Source organism: Ascidiella aspersa, chromosome 4, assembly GCF_963924565.1.
Source record: "Ascidiella aspersa chromosome 4, kaAscAspe10.2, whole genome shotgun sequence".
Classification (NCBI taxonomy): domain Eukaryota; kingdom Metazoa; phylum Chordata; class Ascidiacea; order Phlebobranchia; family Ascidiidae; genus Ascidiella; species Ascidiella aspersa.
The window spans coordinates 16,379,579-16,397,166 of NC_139450.1; the positions used below are offsets into that span (position 1 = coordinate 16,379,579).

Below are 17,588 nucleotides of genomic sequence, written 5' to 3' on the forward strand. Positions count from 1 at the left end.
ATTGCCGTAAAATGAATGATAAAAGCTACCGTAACACCGTACGCATATTTTTGAAATAAACTGCTAATGCGCCTGTAAAAAGTTTATAAAGCCCTGTCCTAGGCCATATTTTTGTCGATTTTAACAATCAGGCAAACAAACTTCAGAAAAAAATATATTACTTCCTAGTGCAGGAGTTCTTTTTTTTTGCTTTGCATCGACCCCGGTAGACAAGAAATGCTCCTAAATGACGTCATAAATTGACGTCACAATACAAATAGACTTCATGACTCTGTTATTTCGGTCCGAAAAATGTGAAAGTTAACTGGAGTCTAACTATACATTCAGTGCAAAGCCGTTTTATTTTTGATTTAATTGTGTTCTTTAAAAATCTGATTACTTTAAGTTAAGTATACACTAGTTCTTCAATTAGGCTTTCATGGACCCCCTAAAGCTAGATCACGGACCCCCAAGGGGTCCATGGACCCCAGTTTAAGAACCCCTGTCCTAGTGTGTTTTATTTCACCGTGGCGAAATCACTATACCATACCGCACTTTTAAAGACTGTACTATTACTTAAATAGCTAAGTCACTATAACCACCCCCCCACCAATGGAATAATTCCATTAAACTCTCGAAAATAAAAACGCACATCTAATTTTGTCACAAAATACCTTTTCAAAATTTATATAGGCCTATATAGGCCCTATACGTGTAGTTTATCGAAAAAATGTTAAATAACTAAAAAAAACGGTACAATTATGATTGAATTTGCAGGACACCGGTACTACAAAGCCATAAAAATTTGAGCTTTGTTATTCAGCCTATAGCTAAGTGAAAGTAGAATAATATTTTTGCCGAAACGGTTAAAAAAATTCTTGTCGGAAGGCTTGAAAATGTAAAGAGATGACGTAAATATAACTGGACGTCAAAAACAAGTAATGTTGAGCTGGTTGTTCAATTTAATGCACAAATATGTAACTGAAATTTTAGTTTAAACACATTTGAGAAAATGGCGGGATGGCATGGTAAATTTTTTTTGACCGGCACGCGAAACATTTTTTGAATTATTCTTAGTTAAAATGGCCATGTTAAAAAAATGGAACACTCATGTGTGGGGTATTAACATTATCTTACGTTTCCGGAAAAGTAAAAAAATGTGTCAGTGTATACTGCAATTACCGCAAATATATTGCTGAATGCTTTTTACAAACTAACCTTTGAAAATACATAAATATTTGCTACGCCGGTTGCCACTAAAATAAGAGCATACAAAGAATTCTCCTCAATGGTCGTAAAGGCCCAAAACACAAGTGCCGTGTTTGTTCTTCGCGTTCCTTTGTTCGTTTTCACTCTTTGTTAAAGGGATGTTGTGATTATGTTAAATTTCCAGCTGGGTGGGCGACTGCTTTGTTGCCAGTGGAGTAATATTACGTTGGCGATACAGACTTACTGACGGTCAGAATGAGGTGACATTTGGCGGCAGAAGTATTTGAGTTTATATTAAATTTGAGCGAAGGTTATGATACAGTCTTGGAATGTAACTATTTATTTAGTCCAAAATGTTATTGCTCTTACTTTCTATTTCAACAGACCTGAAATAGAAGCCTTTGAAAGCTGTTAAAATGGCATCCAGAAGTGCAGGGACACTTATTACAACACATAATGCAACTTACATTCCCCCCTCAATAATGCCCGGGTAAGGTTAAATGTATAACAGTGTTTTGTGATGTTATGTCATACGCCTTCTATATTTACCAATTGTGTGCTTTAAGCTATCGAGGCTATGTACCAAACCTAATGTACAAATACGGCGACACCTATGGCAACGCAACTTTAAAGTATTTTCAAGACTTTCGCTCTGCTACTTTGAACACAAGCAAATCAACGTACAGTACAAAGGGAGGTGATGTAAGTTACCGTTTTGCGATTTCTTTAAAAGTCTTTTACCGGTATTTTTTCGATCTTTAAATACCATCGGCATCAAGTTGCTATTTGGGCTTTCACTGATACGTCAATGTTCGTTCGGCATATTTTTCGAACTTTGTTTATAAGTGTCCTGTGTACAGTTTGCTTCTAAAACATGGTTCTACAGGTTTTATGCGTATAGCACTGTTTTGTTTGTTCATCATGTATTTTTACACACAACCTGTATTATTAAAGTGTTTGTTTACCACTTTTGTTATGTAAGCGTGCAGAAGTATAAAAAATAGAAAAAAAACACGGTTTGTTGTTGTTCAGTTCCCGACTATCTACACTTACGATCCAGCATTGGTGCTTGGCAACCGAACTAGAACGCGCGAAAAGTATCGAACCACGCCAACCTGGAGTAGATTTAACGTCGATTATGATCGAACTACGAGCTTGGAAGATCTTGATTCCGTGAGTAGCCTACCTAATACTACTCTCTATAATTCGAAAGCACCCAAGGAGTATTATTCAGAGAAACTTCCTGTTCTTATATAATTATCATGACGTCATGAATAAGAAGGTTTAAACGACCTGCATTTTCGATACTGTTGATTAACACAGTTAAAAGACGCATAAATGTAAACTTCGAAGCGCATTTTAATTAAATAAAATAGTCGAAAGGCATTCAATTTAGCTTAATTTTCTATTATCAGCTTTAAGTCAGGATTTTTTCAAATTCATTTTCATTTTAGAAATCCCAGGCACATCGCGACACTTACAGAGACAAGACTGGGACAGTTGAACGGCAAAACTTTTTTGTCATCCCCGTAAAGGCGGAGGAAAGGTTTGCTGGCCTTCCTGGAGTGTAAGTTAATACCATCAGATATGTTTTAGTTCTGCTTTTTATTAAGTTTGCGTTTTGAGTTCAAGTTTTTGTTTTCTAAATTGACATTTTTCATGGTATTAAAGATTTGTTTTGTGTTGTGATATTGTTTTTTACCTTCTGTTCTAATTTAAAAATATTACTTACTTTGACATTGTGTTTTAATGCCTATAGCGAGAGCCGGTACCTGACTGATAAGTACAGGTATTCTACCAGACCCCAGATGACAACTATCGACCCCCGGTCAACACCTAGAGTTAGCAGGCCAAAGCACGTCTGTATGTATTTCCGTGAGGGCACGTCGAAATTGGTGTAAACGTTCAATTGGACGCAGTATTATCGACAATAGGGCCTTTTTCGCTGCGTCCTGTAGCTAGTAAACCCTTTGGTTGTAAGAACTTAGCAGTAATTGTAATGCAACTGGCAATACTTGTACCAAATGACCAGAGTTTACCAAAACCAGCAGGATGCTTATATCGAAGTGATAAATTTTAAAACCGAAATAGTTGGATTTCCATGCCAAAACTTGACATTTTAATATGATACCGATACCCGATATTGTAGACAAAAAGTATCGCGTTCATACGATAACAATTACGTCATTATTATGCTAGTTAGCCAACTAGTTTAAGATTTTAGTCAAACTAGTTTAAGATGCATGGTGTGTGATTTGTTTTATTGCACTAAAGTTCGTTGCAAACGACCTGAATGTTTGTCGTGATTTTAACTGAGCATGGGATCTATACTGCAATAGCAAAACTCAACTTAAAATACTTTAACGTTCTTCAAAGGTCGCTGTGGGCCTTTTCGGAACCATGTTGTTATGAAGGTATATAAATATATATTGTATTGAAACTATTTGCCATTCTTTTGAATACTTTATTTGGTCAGCTTGTAGTTTAAGCTTTATTTAGGTTTGCATTATTCTACGTGTGTTTGTTTTGTATTTTGTTTTCCCAACCTAATACATATAGTTTGTTTTTATTGTGTTGATTTTGAATTGATTTTAGTTTGTTTTTCTAGTTAAGATTTTTAACCTATAGGAAATTAAAAGAGTCTTTTGTTACTCATATACTTTTAAAATTAATTTGTCAAAGATTTTTATGCAAAATCATATGGTACTACTAAGTTCCGAGAGCCACGGTTTAGAACCCCTGGGCTATACCTTCATAGGATACTTAAAAACGACGATTGTCATTAGTTGCGAAAATATGTATTTCTAAAAACACTTCAATGAGGAATTAAATTAATGGTCCATAAGTTATATAACTGAAATTAATTTTACAGCCACAGGCGTTTAGGTTAAATTAACTGTTTAGTAGTGCGAGTGGGATGGAGCGCCAATATTTTTGATTTTTTAGTTAAAGGTATTTAAAACCGCCGTTTGTGGCCCTGAACATTATAAAAGGTGTGACACAAGCAAATTATTTCGAAAGAAAAAGAATTGAATTCTATTTTTTATAATAAATTCCAATTTTTATAGCAAATCTTTTCATAATTAATACAAACATTGCATTCTGGCAAGTGGCAACCGTTTTCGCACTTCTTTAGCGACTCAACAAAACAACCCGAATCTAATGTTTTATTAAGTAAGAGATTTGCGAACAATAACTGTTTAGTTTTTAGTAAGTTTTTGAGTAAATTTGCATAAAAAACATTTTCAATTCAAATTATTGTAGAACTCTCGCTAAAAAATCTTAGTTTTGTCTATTTTAACTTCAATAAACATAAAAGCAAAAATAGGTTGCGTTAAGCGAGAGTCTATATCACGGGTTCTTTAACTGGGCCCGCGTTCCCGCAAAGAACTCACCGAAAGAAAATTAATGTGGCCTAAATTTAATATTACCCCAAAATTTTGTGTTTGACACATTTTACTATATAAAAGCTTTTTTTTGTTGTATACTTTAACAATCGTTCGCCCGAGAACTGCAGTTTATTTTTAAGACTTGGTGTTTATAACTACACGTTATGACGCAAACCTGTGACATCTCTGAAAAATGTTTAACCACCACCTAGCAGAAATTCTGAACCCGTCTCTGGTAAAACAGGGTTCATTAAGTAATTGCCTCGGGACCCAGGGAACTTGGTCGTTGTTGAGATTTTAAAGATTTTATAAAACGGTAAAGATAACGAAGAAAGATAAATTTTATTACAAATCAACTTGAAACTGAAAATTTTGTAGTGCTATGTTGTTCGTAGGATTCAAAATTATAGGGGCCAATTCCACATATTGGACTTCAAAGTTCAAATACCTGTTACCTAACATTTTATTTTGGTCTTGTACAATTATTTGATTTTGATCTTTGCACAATTAAAACTTAATGCAGTTCACAATTGTGATATAACAAACAACTTTATTGTGCTATAGATGCTTTATTTACATGATAAGGCCACTATACCAAACTAATGTTTGGCTGAAGAAAGTCACAGATATCCAGCATAAGAACCTCTGTGCTATATGGTTTGCCGTTCGTCGTTTTAGCATGTTTTGGGATAAACAAGCATTTTTTACGCTTTACCACAGTGTTGGAATGACTTGATGTGTGCCCTTCACTGTTTTCAAATTACTTGACTTGGTTTTAGTAGTGTGATTAAAATGACTTGACTAGGACTTGTTCATTTAACATTTCACTCTAAAATAAAGCTATTTATCTAAATTTTTGCACGTAAAAAGATAAGCACGTAAGGTATTTCGTATCTTTTAGTTGAGTTATTGCCCATAAACCAATTTTATTAGTTTAACAGTTTTTTTTTGGTTATTTGACTTAGAGCTTACTTGTTTTAATTATGACTTGACTTGGGCAGCTGATGATCTTGGATTGTCATATTTTTTAAAGACTTGACTTTGACTTAAGTTATTTTACAAACGACTTTACTGGGACCTAAGTCAATTAAAAATGACTTATTTACAACACTGCTTCACGAGAATCTGGAACGTGACATGGCTATTGTCTCGTTACTAAAACCTCGCAATTTGGTTTCTATGTATTCATAAAGCTGCGTTTACTAGACCACAAAATTTGAATAAATTTTTTTGCGCTACGCGCAATCTCCGTAAGGTTATTGACACCAAATTTCAGCTGCACACTTACGCGTGAATTTGATCGAAAAAAGTTGGAACATGTTGTCCGTTATAACGTAACGTTCTGACGTCCTTTGGCTTTCTTACAATGTTTATTGTGCAGAATTCTAGATCTGCGATTAAAAACTTAATTTCAATCGATTTTAGGCTAAATGTCCATGCTTTCTTAAAAACAAAAAAAAACTTAGTAAAGATTTTGCAATCAAATCAGTTAAATGCATTTTATTAACTCAACTTACTTTTTTGCGCACGAGATTGCTTGAATATAGCCCTGCCCAACCCGAACGAAAATTATAAATCGACTCACCTCTTGATTCTTCATGTTATGCACGTTTTCCGCCCACAACAGCCTTATATGTTTGTGCTTAGTACCTTGGACCCTACCAGACTTGCCAGGAGCGCCGACGTTGACGTTCAGCACATCACCGACGCACACACCCGAACCTTCATCATGCGTCAACGCTTCGATCCCAATTCGTCTGTGCGAGACCGTGCGATGCGCGACGTTCACTTTGAGAAACGCTAACTAAATCAAAACGAACTGCACAAACTATTTGTCATTTTTGTAAACTGAAACAATTTCCCTTTATTTGTGCTTGCACCTAATCATGGTATTTACGTTTTTTTTTATCTTGTTGTATTTAGGCGATCCTGTGGTTGACCTTCTTAGGAGCGGTTTTGAACAATTAGATCACAATGCCGCAAGATCCACATACAAAGTTTAACTGATCGTTGTACTTTTAAAAACGCGGGGGGACTAGTTATGAGAGAGGTTACAAATCCAAGTGAAAAATTGAGACATCTTCTTTTTCGAGCAACAGTGCGACACTGCCTCTACGTTCGTTTTGTTTAGTCTGTCAGTTACTAGCGCAAACGCTTCTGAAAACAAAAACATTTCCAGATTGCTTGTGATACAATAAACCTTTAAATGACATTCAATATTTATTGGGCTCGGCGTTATGGTAACAAATATCAAGTCTTAATCGTAATATTGGGCTAAATTTTTCTTCAACATATTACACGTAACGTGAAAAAATTATTCATTCAATTAAAGTTGCCAAAAATTAATTTCTGGTGTTAAAAACATGTTGTTATAGTCTTTAAATTTAAACAAAATCCATGGATTCAGACACAGACTTTAGTTGGAAAAAAGGTTAATAGTGATGAAATATGATTTCAGAGGTGGACAAAACGGGCCGAAAAAAGGATTGTACACAACCATCAATTTTAATTATTGTTATAAATCAAGTGATCACTACCCCTTTTGAAGACTTGGTCAAAATAATCAACAAAAGATTGCTCACAACAGTTAACTATCGTACTATACCGTAAGATCATCGGAGTTTGTTGCGTCAGGGAGTTGTTTTCAAAACAAGGATCCTCACGTTTTACGCACGCAATAATGTTTAAATTATAAAACTTTTACTGTTTTGTTGAGGATATAGCCTATATGTCTAAACAAATAAGCAACTTCTAAATCTTTATTCGAGCGTATAAAAATACTTTGTAATATAAAAAACAGTACAAATAATGATCTCTAAAAACTCTAGGAATCGATAAACACAATAGACGTCACCACAGCATCACAGCGAAATTAGAATAAAAGAGCTTTTCAGCAGATGCACCAAAAAAATTTAGTGTAGCAGTCACCAGTCGGTTACCTCTTAATACATTTATACTTCACTTCCTATTATACTTTATCCAAATATTCTCATGTTTACGACGCAGAAAGCGAGTAAATTACATTGCATTAGTTAAAACGTTTAACGTCTTTTCGGTGAGCGACTGCATCGCGAAGGTGGGTGCATCGTTGGAAAACAGCGCGTATATCTGATAACGTTCTTGGCGTAATGCGTAGCACTTATGCTTGGCCATGCACCTGTAATGACTCAATCCCGTGTGAGTGGAAATGTTGTAGTGCGAAGGAAGAGGCTCCTCCACGCTCTCGGGAAGCGGAAAAGAGGTTCCAGCAACATGTCTGCATAACAAAGGGGAGTTGTTTAGCTGTTAAGCGGGCTAAACTTGTTTTTAAAGTTCTATTGAAATGCACAATCGCATACGCCACGTCCTTGTAGACCAGCGGTTCCCAAACTGGGGTCCGCGGACCAACTGGGGTCCGTACAACAGTTTCAGAGGGTCCGCAATGAGGATTGGTCTTCAAGATTTTAAACATTAGGTATTAGCGAATGTTTTTAAACATTAGTCTATGTTTTAAACATTATCTTTCATCATTATTGTCTTTAGTTATGCTTTATTATTCGATCATATAGCGTGTTTAATGAAGTCTCCTGTGATATCATAAAGCATCTATTATGCTGTACTACCTGCTATCAGCGAATCGTTTGCATTAGTTAACAAATTGTTACATTAGAAAGAATCGTGACTGTACTAGTGTACTACAAGAAACATGGGCTGACCCTTGAATTTTTATAGGGCCTCGAAATATCTAAATAATTGCAAAGGGTCCGCAAGGCAAAGAAAAGTTTGGGAACCGCTGTTGTAGACGAAAGACCAATTTAACGTACTTGTAAAATTCGCAGAGCTTCGAATATATCCAAACTGGGTCGTGTGTTTCATTTTTAGGCTGGTGCCTTCTTCTGTTGCCCAAGTCAGTCGTTACTCTGCCGACACTAGGTGGCGTGGTAAGCGACAGACAGGTTGAAGACTCGACGTCGACCAACAAAAAGCCAAGAAGGTCACTGGGGAGACTGGGTAACAAACTGGACGGAATGCTGTCAGCACGAACACATTTTTGAAGGGTAGCCATGCCCGGAGACCATAATCTGTTACAACAAGGTAAAAGATAAATTAAAAAAGGCGAATATCATAAAATGCGTTTTGTCAAAGAGACCTTTTTGCCAAAGTGCAAAACTGAAATTCGGACAGAAGTAATAGATACCCCTAAACAGTGGTCGTTAAAATATTGCTGTTACACGTATACAAATTATCAATCTCCATGGGGTATGGTATTTTCATTAGCTTAGGTAAAATGTTTATGTATTTTTTTTTAATTATTTTAAGTAAAAGTTTGTCCTGTAGAGCAGTGGTTCTTAATATTATTTTCTATTGCGTCGCCTTTTGTAGCTGACCTGTGGCTTGGGCCCCTCAGATTGAAAATAAGGATCATGCAATTGATACCACAACCAATTCAGTAGTTGTCGATTATGTATCATTGAAAGAGCATGCCAATACAAGAGCCGACTCTTAATCGCATATAGCGCGAGAACAATGTGTTTCATATGGGTCAAATTTGCTTCAAAAATTAGTTTAAAGAGAAATCACGTGTTATGCACAGAAAAAAAACGAACAATGCTCGATATATTTTTCTACTTTGAATGGTCTTTTTTTAAACGCATAGTAGGTTGGCAATTAATCGCAACAAACTTGTAACACTATACAAATTTGTGATCTAATAACCTGGAAAAATTGCTTCACAACGATAAAATTTTATCTATTTTGCTTCTTGGGCATAGTTAGACGGCAATTGTTATTAGATAAGATAGTGATACTTTTTGCCTAAAATTTTAATCATAATAAAGTGTCAAGTATTGGATATGCCTATTATTTACCCATTCACACAGGTGTTTTGGACATGGGAGAGGGAAGGTTGAGGTCCGCATACCACACAAGCCCTAATGCCAGCAGAAGAATACTGACCAAAACCAGACACAAGGGTAAAAATCAACAAGCGATGAGCAATATTTGCACTGCTGTGAGGAAGGTAAACTGCAACATCGGATGCCGTAATTGCAGGAGGGACAACACTAATCAGCTGCAAAGAAAAGCCACAAAGATTTATAGTTACAAAATACTTACCGGAAGTTTATATCTAAATATAGATTTAGTGAAGATTCAACACAAAAAATTATATAAATATGCCACCCAAAGTCCTAACATACTATATACAATTGAGTGCCGCTCAGAAATACAATTATATGTGCAAACTGAGAAAGGGCTCACCCTTGCCAACAAGACAAGCTCCTGTGCATTCAGCGTCCACCATTTGTTAGTTGCACAAACCACTTGACCATTGGCAACTAAGCAACCGTAGGTGCTATCTGCAGCTTCAACAAAAGCTTGCAAATGCCACTAAATAAATAATTAACAATATTGTGTTATGAAATGAATGTCTTAAATAATCTATCTCCACATCATACTGTTAACTGAGTTTTAAATTTAGAAAAAAGTACTGTTTACGAGAAATAAAAATGCTTTAATGTTTTTACCATAACATTGGCAGCCTATTTTGCCAAACTTGCATTAAAAAAATGTTCAATAACAGCCATATGCCTTTTTATTAAATTTCAGCAAATATTTTTAACTAAGATTGACAACAGATGTTTAAAATTAAAATAGCATCAAATAGTTACCTCCAATAGCTTTTTGTCTGAATTAAGAACGATGTCAACACAATTCGTTAATCCCCCAAATAAACATTTTCGGGATATTTCAATATCTAAAATAAAACAACCTTTTTAAAAAAAATATGATTGGAGCTTTATTAACACGTATTTAACTACAAATTAAGATTAAATTCAACTTACAGCAACAGTTATGTATAAAAGTCAACATTTGTATAAGACTTTGTAACACAGAACAAACTCTCTTTAATACATCAGAAGCATTCGATTGTCTAACCCAGTGGTTCTCAAACTTTTCTAAAAATTTTGCCTGGTGGACTCGTTGCAATTGCACTAATTTTGATATTTCGCGGCCCTATAAAATTCAAGGGTCAGTTGACCCATGTTCCTTGTAGTACAGTAATGCAGTCACCGATTCTTTTTCTTGTAACAAATTACTAACTAATGCGAACGATTCGCTGATAGCAAGTAGAACAGCAGCTTAATAGATACTTTATGATGTCACAAGAGACGTCATAAAACACGCTATATGATCGAATAATAAAGCATAACTACAGACAATAATGACGACAGATAATGTTCATAGACTAATGTTTAAAAACATTCGCTAAAGCCTAATGTTGAAAATCGTTTGGACTAATTCTCCTTGCAGACCACCTGAAACTGCTGTACAGACCTCAGTTGATCCACTGACCCCAGTTTGGAAAACTCTGGTCTAACTCAAGGACCCCCTAAATTTTGCTAAGCAATTTTCAGGATGACTTTGTAAATTGCCATAAAAATATAAATAGACTTAAGCAATTTGCTGATTTCGGTCAAAAAAATGTGAAAGTGCAATGAAGTCCACATTCAGTGCAAAACCGTTTTAATTTTTAATTAAAGTCTTTTCAAAAATTATTTACTTCTTAAAAATACACTAAATTACCATAACGCTTTCATGGACCCACTGAACTAGTTCACGGACCCTAGTTTAAAAACCCCTGGTCTAACCGAACCAGTCAATCAATGATGCTAGCAACGCAGACTAGAAAAAAAATTAACCTGCGGTAAGGTTTGAACTCACCACCTTCGGTCAACAAAGACTAGTTAACTGTTGTACTACATGCATGTCACATGTAATATGTGTAAAAAAAAAAAAAAAAAAACTCAAACGATGACTGCACCTGTTTCCAAAAATGTGTCAATAAGCTTGTAGCATGACCTAAGATCCTTTTTGAGATGATCAATGTTTTGACAGCTTATAAGTTCGTTGAGGCCTGTTAAAGCAAATACAAATTCTTAAACAAACATTATAGATAAAAACTATAAAAACAAGGCTAATTTTCATTTATTTTTGTAAGACACATAACATAAGAGCCAGTAAATGCCAAAATCCTGGTAAAAAATCATAACAAAACTTTTTTCTCTTCCTAAAATGGTTAAACCCAGAGATATGTCTATCAACAATCAAAAACTAAATAGAAATCCAATAGTAGTTTATAGTTGAAGTTTTTGAGTAACTTTCCAGGCATAAACATATAATAGAATTCTTACTACTGTGAGTATGAAGTATAGGGATTTATTAAAATCTGCCCCTTTTCTGAATGTTGCTTTTCAATACTATTAAAGCACATTTCATGACTCAAAAAAGAAGCAGAGACTTTTAAGATAATTTTGCGACTTCTAAGGAAACAGATTTGTAAATGTAGTTAGCAGACTTTTACGCGTTAATCCAGCAGAAAGATAAGTTCTATACCAGTTCAGAATTTTGTCTCATTGCAAAATTAACCATGCAAGTACATTGTATAACAAGTTTTCGCTTGAATGGATTTTTTGCAAGATCACTAATATCTGTTAATCGCCTGTAGAAACCTGTTCATATTTTTGTATGGCCCTTATAGCATAACACTTTGTTATAAAGTTTGGCATTGAAGCCATTGATGTTGAAATGGTAATTTCATTTGAATTGTTTCGTCAATTGCCGTGCTACTTTTTTTTAAACACAGATTAGGCACTTTACTCAAAAGGTTGTCCACGACTATAGTTTAAGAGGCACAACTTTTATACTGTCCATCAAAATGGAGAAAACAAATTAAACTTGAATTACAAATTTTTATTTAAATTTTTTTTTTATTTAAAAGACTTAACTTGCTAAATCCAATGTGTGTTTTTTTTAAATAGCATAGTCACTTCTTCTCCACATTGTGTTCTGTTTGTATTTAAAAAATATAATCATATTTATGTAAAACGCAAAGTAAAATAAAAACTAACCTGTAAGCAAAACCAAAGCATGAAACACATTATCAAGCAGTCTCAGTAAATGTGAATCTGAAACTGATGATGCTGAGCTTCTAACATTTTGTTGTAAAGCATCACTTGGATTATCAGATTTGCTTTTATCTAAGTTTAGGTTCAATTTATCTTCAGTGGGTGCAACAGCGATCAGCACTATGCTATCTAATTTGGACAAAATAAAACATTGTTAATTTTGTTGAGAATGCTATTCTAACATAGTGCTGTACATTTAAGAATAAAAGCTTTACGCTATTTGTCGCAGACAAGATCGGGATACAATCCCCAAAGTAGCTGCTAAGGATAGGAATGACTTACTTTCTCGAGAAAGATGTTTATTGGACAGAACGATAACACTGGTCAACACAAAATTTTCCGGTTTTGAATTGATTTATAGTAACTTGGGGGCGCTGATTTCAAATCTATAATTATTTTTTGTCTAACACGTCAGGATTTTAATATAAGTCGCAACCTCTAAAAAGAAAAATTCAACATATTGGTCTAAAAATGTAAACACATTCTAGATCCTACTAGACAATTACCTATAGTTGATGGCATATCTGTAAGTTGATGAGAAAATAGGTCTATTAACAAATATAATTCATGTATGTAAGTTAACATATCACTCGAAAAAAATACGGAAACACTAAATCAGTTACAAAAATTCAATGACAAAAAAAATTATTTTTAATGATTTTCTGTTGCATAACGCTTTTTAAATTACTCTTTTTAAACTCCTGCAATAGTCTGCCATCGTGTGACAGACCTATCTTCCTTGTTAGCGCTCTTCCATTGTTTTTAATGTCCTGGTGACTACGTTCTTCCTGCTCCTCACTGACGCTGCCAAAGTTTCGGGAAGTAAAGTAACTGGTAGCTTAAAAGCTGGAGGAAATCTTGCAACAGATCTTTGTAATTGTCAGTTTTCTTGTTTCCACGAAATTTGTGTATAACTTCAACAAAATCTTTCCAAGCTCAAGCTTCCTTTCAAGACATTAATGACACTAAACTGAAGAATTTTAGTAATTGTCGAATTTGAGGTCCATTAAATATTCCAGCTTTTAGTTTTTCTTGAGTTAAGCAGATATATTTGAAGCATTCTCCATGAAAGTTGAGAGCTTCAAATTGCTTAATAGGCCCAAGTTTGATATGCCAAAGCGAAAGAATGATTTTTTCTGCTGACATCAGTAGTTCATGGATGATATGGGGTAAACTCTTTTAAGAGGAACACACATCTAAGTCCATTGTTGTTTTTTTAATCCTAATAGCAAACGAAAATCCCAATAGCAAAATAGCAGGAATACTTTATGTATCCAGAATATAGCCGAAGTAAAAATGTCACCATTTTCCTGTCGTCACAGATTTGCCAACCATATTGCTCATATTTTAATTTGTTTATAGCAAGCTTGCTGTTTTCAACTTTTTTGATTTTAGAGTAACTGAGTGGGCAATAAGAATGGAGCCCAATTGGTTGTGAAGTAACACACAATTAAAACTGTGTTGTGAGCTGTCAAAAAAAGCCTCCAATCCTCAGAATTGTATCATTGCAATATACCAAAACATCTTATAAAACAAAATTTAAAAAAAGCATTTATTCTCTCTTCCTGTAAAATGTTACCCTGCTAGGCCTATCTAAATATAAAAGACGTTTTTCTGGTAATCTCTAAGGCAACACTTCTGCAGACTGTTCAGTGAAATCAAGATCTCTCATCACCAGTTCAATTAACTCGAGCTGATTAAACAACAAAGGGTCCAAATTAATGCCTGAAGCCTAAAAGTCTTCTTGTTCGTCTTGTGATAAATCTGATGAGAATGTTGTGAAATTTCTTTCATCAATTTGTAAAAGATGAATAAAAATAGAAAATAGAAATTGGTCACTATGAGCAATAGGTCGCAAGGTACCATGGGTATTTTGAATGGTAGCTGTGCCCTTTTCCCTTCGATCCAATATCTTCAATTTGAATGCAAGAAACCGTGTGAACTGATGCCAGTAAAACGCTAACTCATTTGGAATGTGTGGCAGGAGTGCTCTAATCTGGCAAAATTTCGTTGTATTTCTTTTCCAAACCGAAAATGACAAGCATTTAGAGAGCTTTAACACATACGCAAACCTATTAAAATAGTTAAACCATAATGTTGGATTGCAAAATTAAAAGTGTTCATTACTAAAAAACCTGATGTGATAGAGCAAATCTGAGTTGATATTTGGATCCACTGACCCAAAATTAGTTAGAATCAGTTGACAAAATCAAAACCGGACGAAAATTTTTTTTTTTTGTAGACCAGTGTAATTATTATTAATCAGTATACCGCAAATAACCATAGACACCAAGTGCTCGCATAAGGCTACAGCTTGTCTCTAACCAACGAGATAGCAAACTGTGCTCAAAATGCGTCCGATTATGTTGGTATCCAACCGACAAATCATACTTAAAGCAACACCACACAATAGCAAATGAAATCGACACAATAATATCACGCAGCGTTAACCCAAACGCTAACCCGCACCCTAACCCAAATAGTGTGCATTGTGGCAGGATTCTAGATCAGAGCCAAAGTTTGTTGTGGTAGGATTCTAGACCAGCACCCATTTATCATTTCAAACGTGAATAACAGTTAAATTCAAAAATATATCTCAAGTGTATTCATATTAAGATAAACTATATACCTTCATACATCTTCCAAACAATTCTTTGGTCAGTTGACAAAGTACTTAGAAGTTTTGCATTCCTATTTAATCCAAACATATGTACTGCATTTAGGGAACCCACAACAGGAAATGACAATGGCGAACAACCTTTAAAACAATTCTTTAAAACCACAAACACTAGAACTGTCACGGCAAGAATGTTTATTTAATTGGCATAAATATACTACCACAAGTTTTTTTAGACTTAATAAATTAAAGCAAGCTTAAATATACCCTTTAAAATAAAAATTATTAAAATATTATTAACAGGCAATATGGTCCAACGCTTCTCTTCATATGAAATTGTAGATAGTTTTATGTTGAACTTTATAATCTTATATTGAATCTTGATTTTTACTCACCCTATATTGACAACTTTGAAAATTGTGCAGGTGAGATATTTAAGCAGCTGTTATAAAGTTACTACTGACATTTGCACAGCTGTAAACACGTTACCTATGAGATTTGTGCAACTGTAAATGAATTACCAACAGAAACCGCTTGCAGTTTTAAAGTTTTAGCAAGATTGCACAGTCAACAAACTTTGTTTTTCACAAAAATGCACCGCCCCAAAGCAGCTGAGTGTGCAACTGCTGCTAAACTCCCAATCAAAAGCTCACCTGGTTTTGTTCTTGAGAGTAAAGGAATTCCACCTGAGGCAGTAATGCAAACAATATGCTCTGCCATATTGCAACTTCCTCTTTGATATGAGCAAGATTTCTCTCTTATATGATCAAATATTGTTAACAAAATGTAAATAAAACTTGGAAGAATTAAATTCTTGATAAACAAACTGCACCATACTATAGATACAACACTATGGAAAGTATGGCAAGTGCGCCCATGCTTTTTTTCAACAGACTAGATCTGAACCCCTAAAAAATGAATGCACCTGGTTTTCCCATATGTTATATTGACGAGGCATACTTTTGACCATAGTTGCAACCAGCCGTGCACCCGCGAGATCTCCCATAACTTCCGAACGGATATATATATAAATACATTTTTAGTAAGAATATAGCCCATACAGAAGTACCTACTTCTATACTACTTAATGACATGACGTGAGTGCAATAAGTTACTGTGTTCAACTGACTTGGATTAATTTGCTTTGGTAAAATGGCTAAATTGACTAAAGTATTTCGGACAAATGACTTGGGCCTAGTTATTAATTTAAATGACTTGGATTGACACTAATTATTTTCGGTGCTGGTCCACCACAGCATTCAAACATTTATTAAATCAACGCATGATGCTTGGGTTAGGCTGATTAGCATTTGGGTGTGGGTCAAGTATTATTATTTATTAATATTATGCATATAGCCTACCCAAACCGAATCGCTAACCCGTACTCTAACTCCATTTTTGATTTCCCATATAATGTGTGTTGTGGTAGGGTTCTGGGACAGCGCATTGTTTTAATTTATATTTATTTATCAAATTCACTTTCATTTCAATTGCACGTAAAACGATTAGACTACTTTTACTACAGTATTTTTTGTTCAAGGACAAGTGGTTAAGTTAAATATATTTTCATATCAGTGATTTGGTTTGGAGTTGACTTGCTGTAATAATGAGTTTCCTGGGACTTGGACATGGATTTAAGTTCATTAAATATGGCTTAAGTGCAACACATTTTAAAATGACTTGTTCACAACACTGTCTTTTAACATTCCGCACCACTTTAAATAACGTTAGTTTATCAACGTGGTCTGTGAAGCATGGCGACGATATTAATTAGCTTTCTATGCTTAAACGGTGCCACCATTGTCATTTTAGCGAATTAACTTCTTTGAATATTTCATAATGTCCTAATGCCGTTTACCATAATATTTCTCAACGAGTTTTCAAAAGGATTCAGCCGTAAGAGGAAAATGAAATGAGTCGGAAAGAAGTTACCTGTATTTGCAAAAATGCGAAAAGACCAAACGATTGATTAAAATGACTTCTTGTATTTTTTTAATCAAATTTTACAAAAGTTAAATATTTTGTAACGCTTATGCAAATCTCTTTGCGTTAAGGTAAAAGAAAATGTACGGATATTAACACAAATTAGTTTGATAAAAATCTAATAAATAAAAGGTTTTTACAATTTAAATCCCTTGCCGATATTTCAAGCAGAACGTAGCCTATTCCGCGATCTCATCAAGTATCAAATGACGTCAATACCAGGGGCGGATCAAGGGTCACGAGGCGATATCCCAAAGACTATATATTACACTAATTTTTACCCACCATGTAAATTGTAAAGAATAGTCCGGCTTCAATAATCTTTTTCATTTCCGAATATGTTTTTACATTTTTTTACCCTTTTTATGTGGCCACAGCCTTGTAGGCTACTGCATGGATTCCTCACAAAATGCAAGCTTTGCCCAAATATAGTTTACGCAATGCTTGTGGAAATCTAATGCAGCT

At 34.6% G+C, this 17,588-nt stretch overlaps 2 protein-coding genes across 2 annotated transcripts; one reads left to right on the forward strand and one right to left on the reverse strand.

Moving 5' to 3' along the window:
* Positions 1–1,604: 1,604 nt before the first annotated feature.
* Positions 1,605–6,828, forward strand: LOC146148386 (ciliary microtubule inner protein 2C-like). The gene is made up of 5 exons (XM_083387534.1): positions 1,605–1,678; positions 1,755–1,890; positions 2,221–2,361; positions 2,643–2,755; positions 6,225–6,828. The coding sequence occupies exons 1-5, from the start codon at positions 1,605–1,607 to the stop codon at positions 6,379–6,381; spliced, it is 621 nt and encodes a 206-aa protein (XP_083243660.1). The 3' UTR covers positions 6,382–6,828.
* Positions 6,829–7,451: 623 nt separating this feature from the next.
* On the reverse strand, positions 7,452–16,252 carry LOC146148387 (protein fuzzy homolog). Its single transcript, XM_083387465.1, has 9 exons — positions 15,794–16,252; positions 15,153–15,281; positions 12,467–12,652; positions 11,380–11,472; positions 10,226–10,311; positions 9,816–9,944; positions 9,425–9,627; positions 8,381–8,638; positions 7,452–7,833 (listed from the first exon to the last, which is right to left on the reverse strand). The coding sequence occupies exons 1-9, from the start codon at positions 15,858–15,860 to the stop codon at positions 7,596–7,598; spliced, it is 1,389 nt and encodes a 462-aa protein (XP_083243591.1). The 5' UTR covers positions 15,861–16,252; the 3' UTR covers positions 7,452–7,595.
* Between the last annotated feature and the right edge of the window lie 1,336 nt (positions 16,253–17,588).

Coding starts and splice junctions, on each gene's coding strand:
- LOC146148387 (XM_083387465.1), bottom strand. CDS start 15,860: ATGGCAGAGCATATTGTTTGCATTACTGCCTCAGGTGGAATTCCTTTA. Junction 9,945..10,225: donor CAGACAAAAAGCTATTGGAG/GTAACTATTTGA, acceptor TTATTTATTTAG/TGGCATTTGCAAGCTTTTGT. Junction 8,639..9,424: donor CAAAACACCTGTGTGAATGG/GTAAATAATAGG, acceptor TTGTTGTAACAG/ATTATGGTCTCCGGGCATGG.
- LOC146148386 (XM_083387534.1), top strand. CDS start 1,605: ATGGCATCCAGAAGTGCAGGGACACTTATTACAACACATAATGCAACT. Junction 1,679..1,754: donor CCCCCCTCAATAATGCCCGG/GTAAGGTTAAAT, acceptor GTGTGCTTTAAG/CTATCGAGGCTATGTACCAA. Junction 2,362..2,642: donor GCTTGGAAGATCTTGATTCC/GTGAGTAGCCTA, acceptor TTTTCATTTTAG/AAATCCCAGGCACATCGCGA.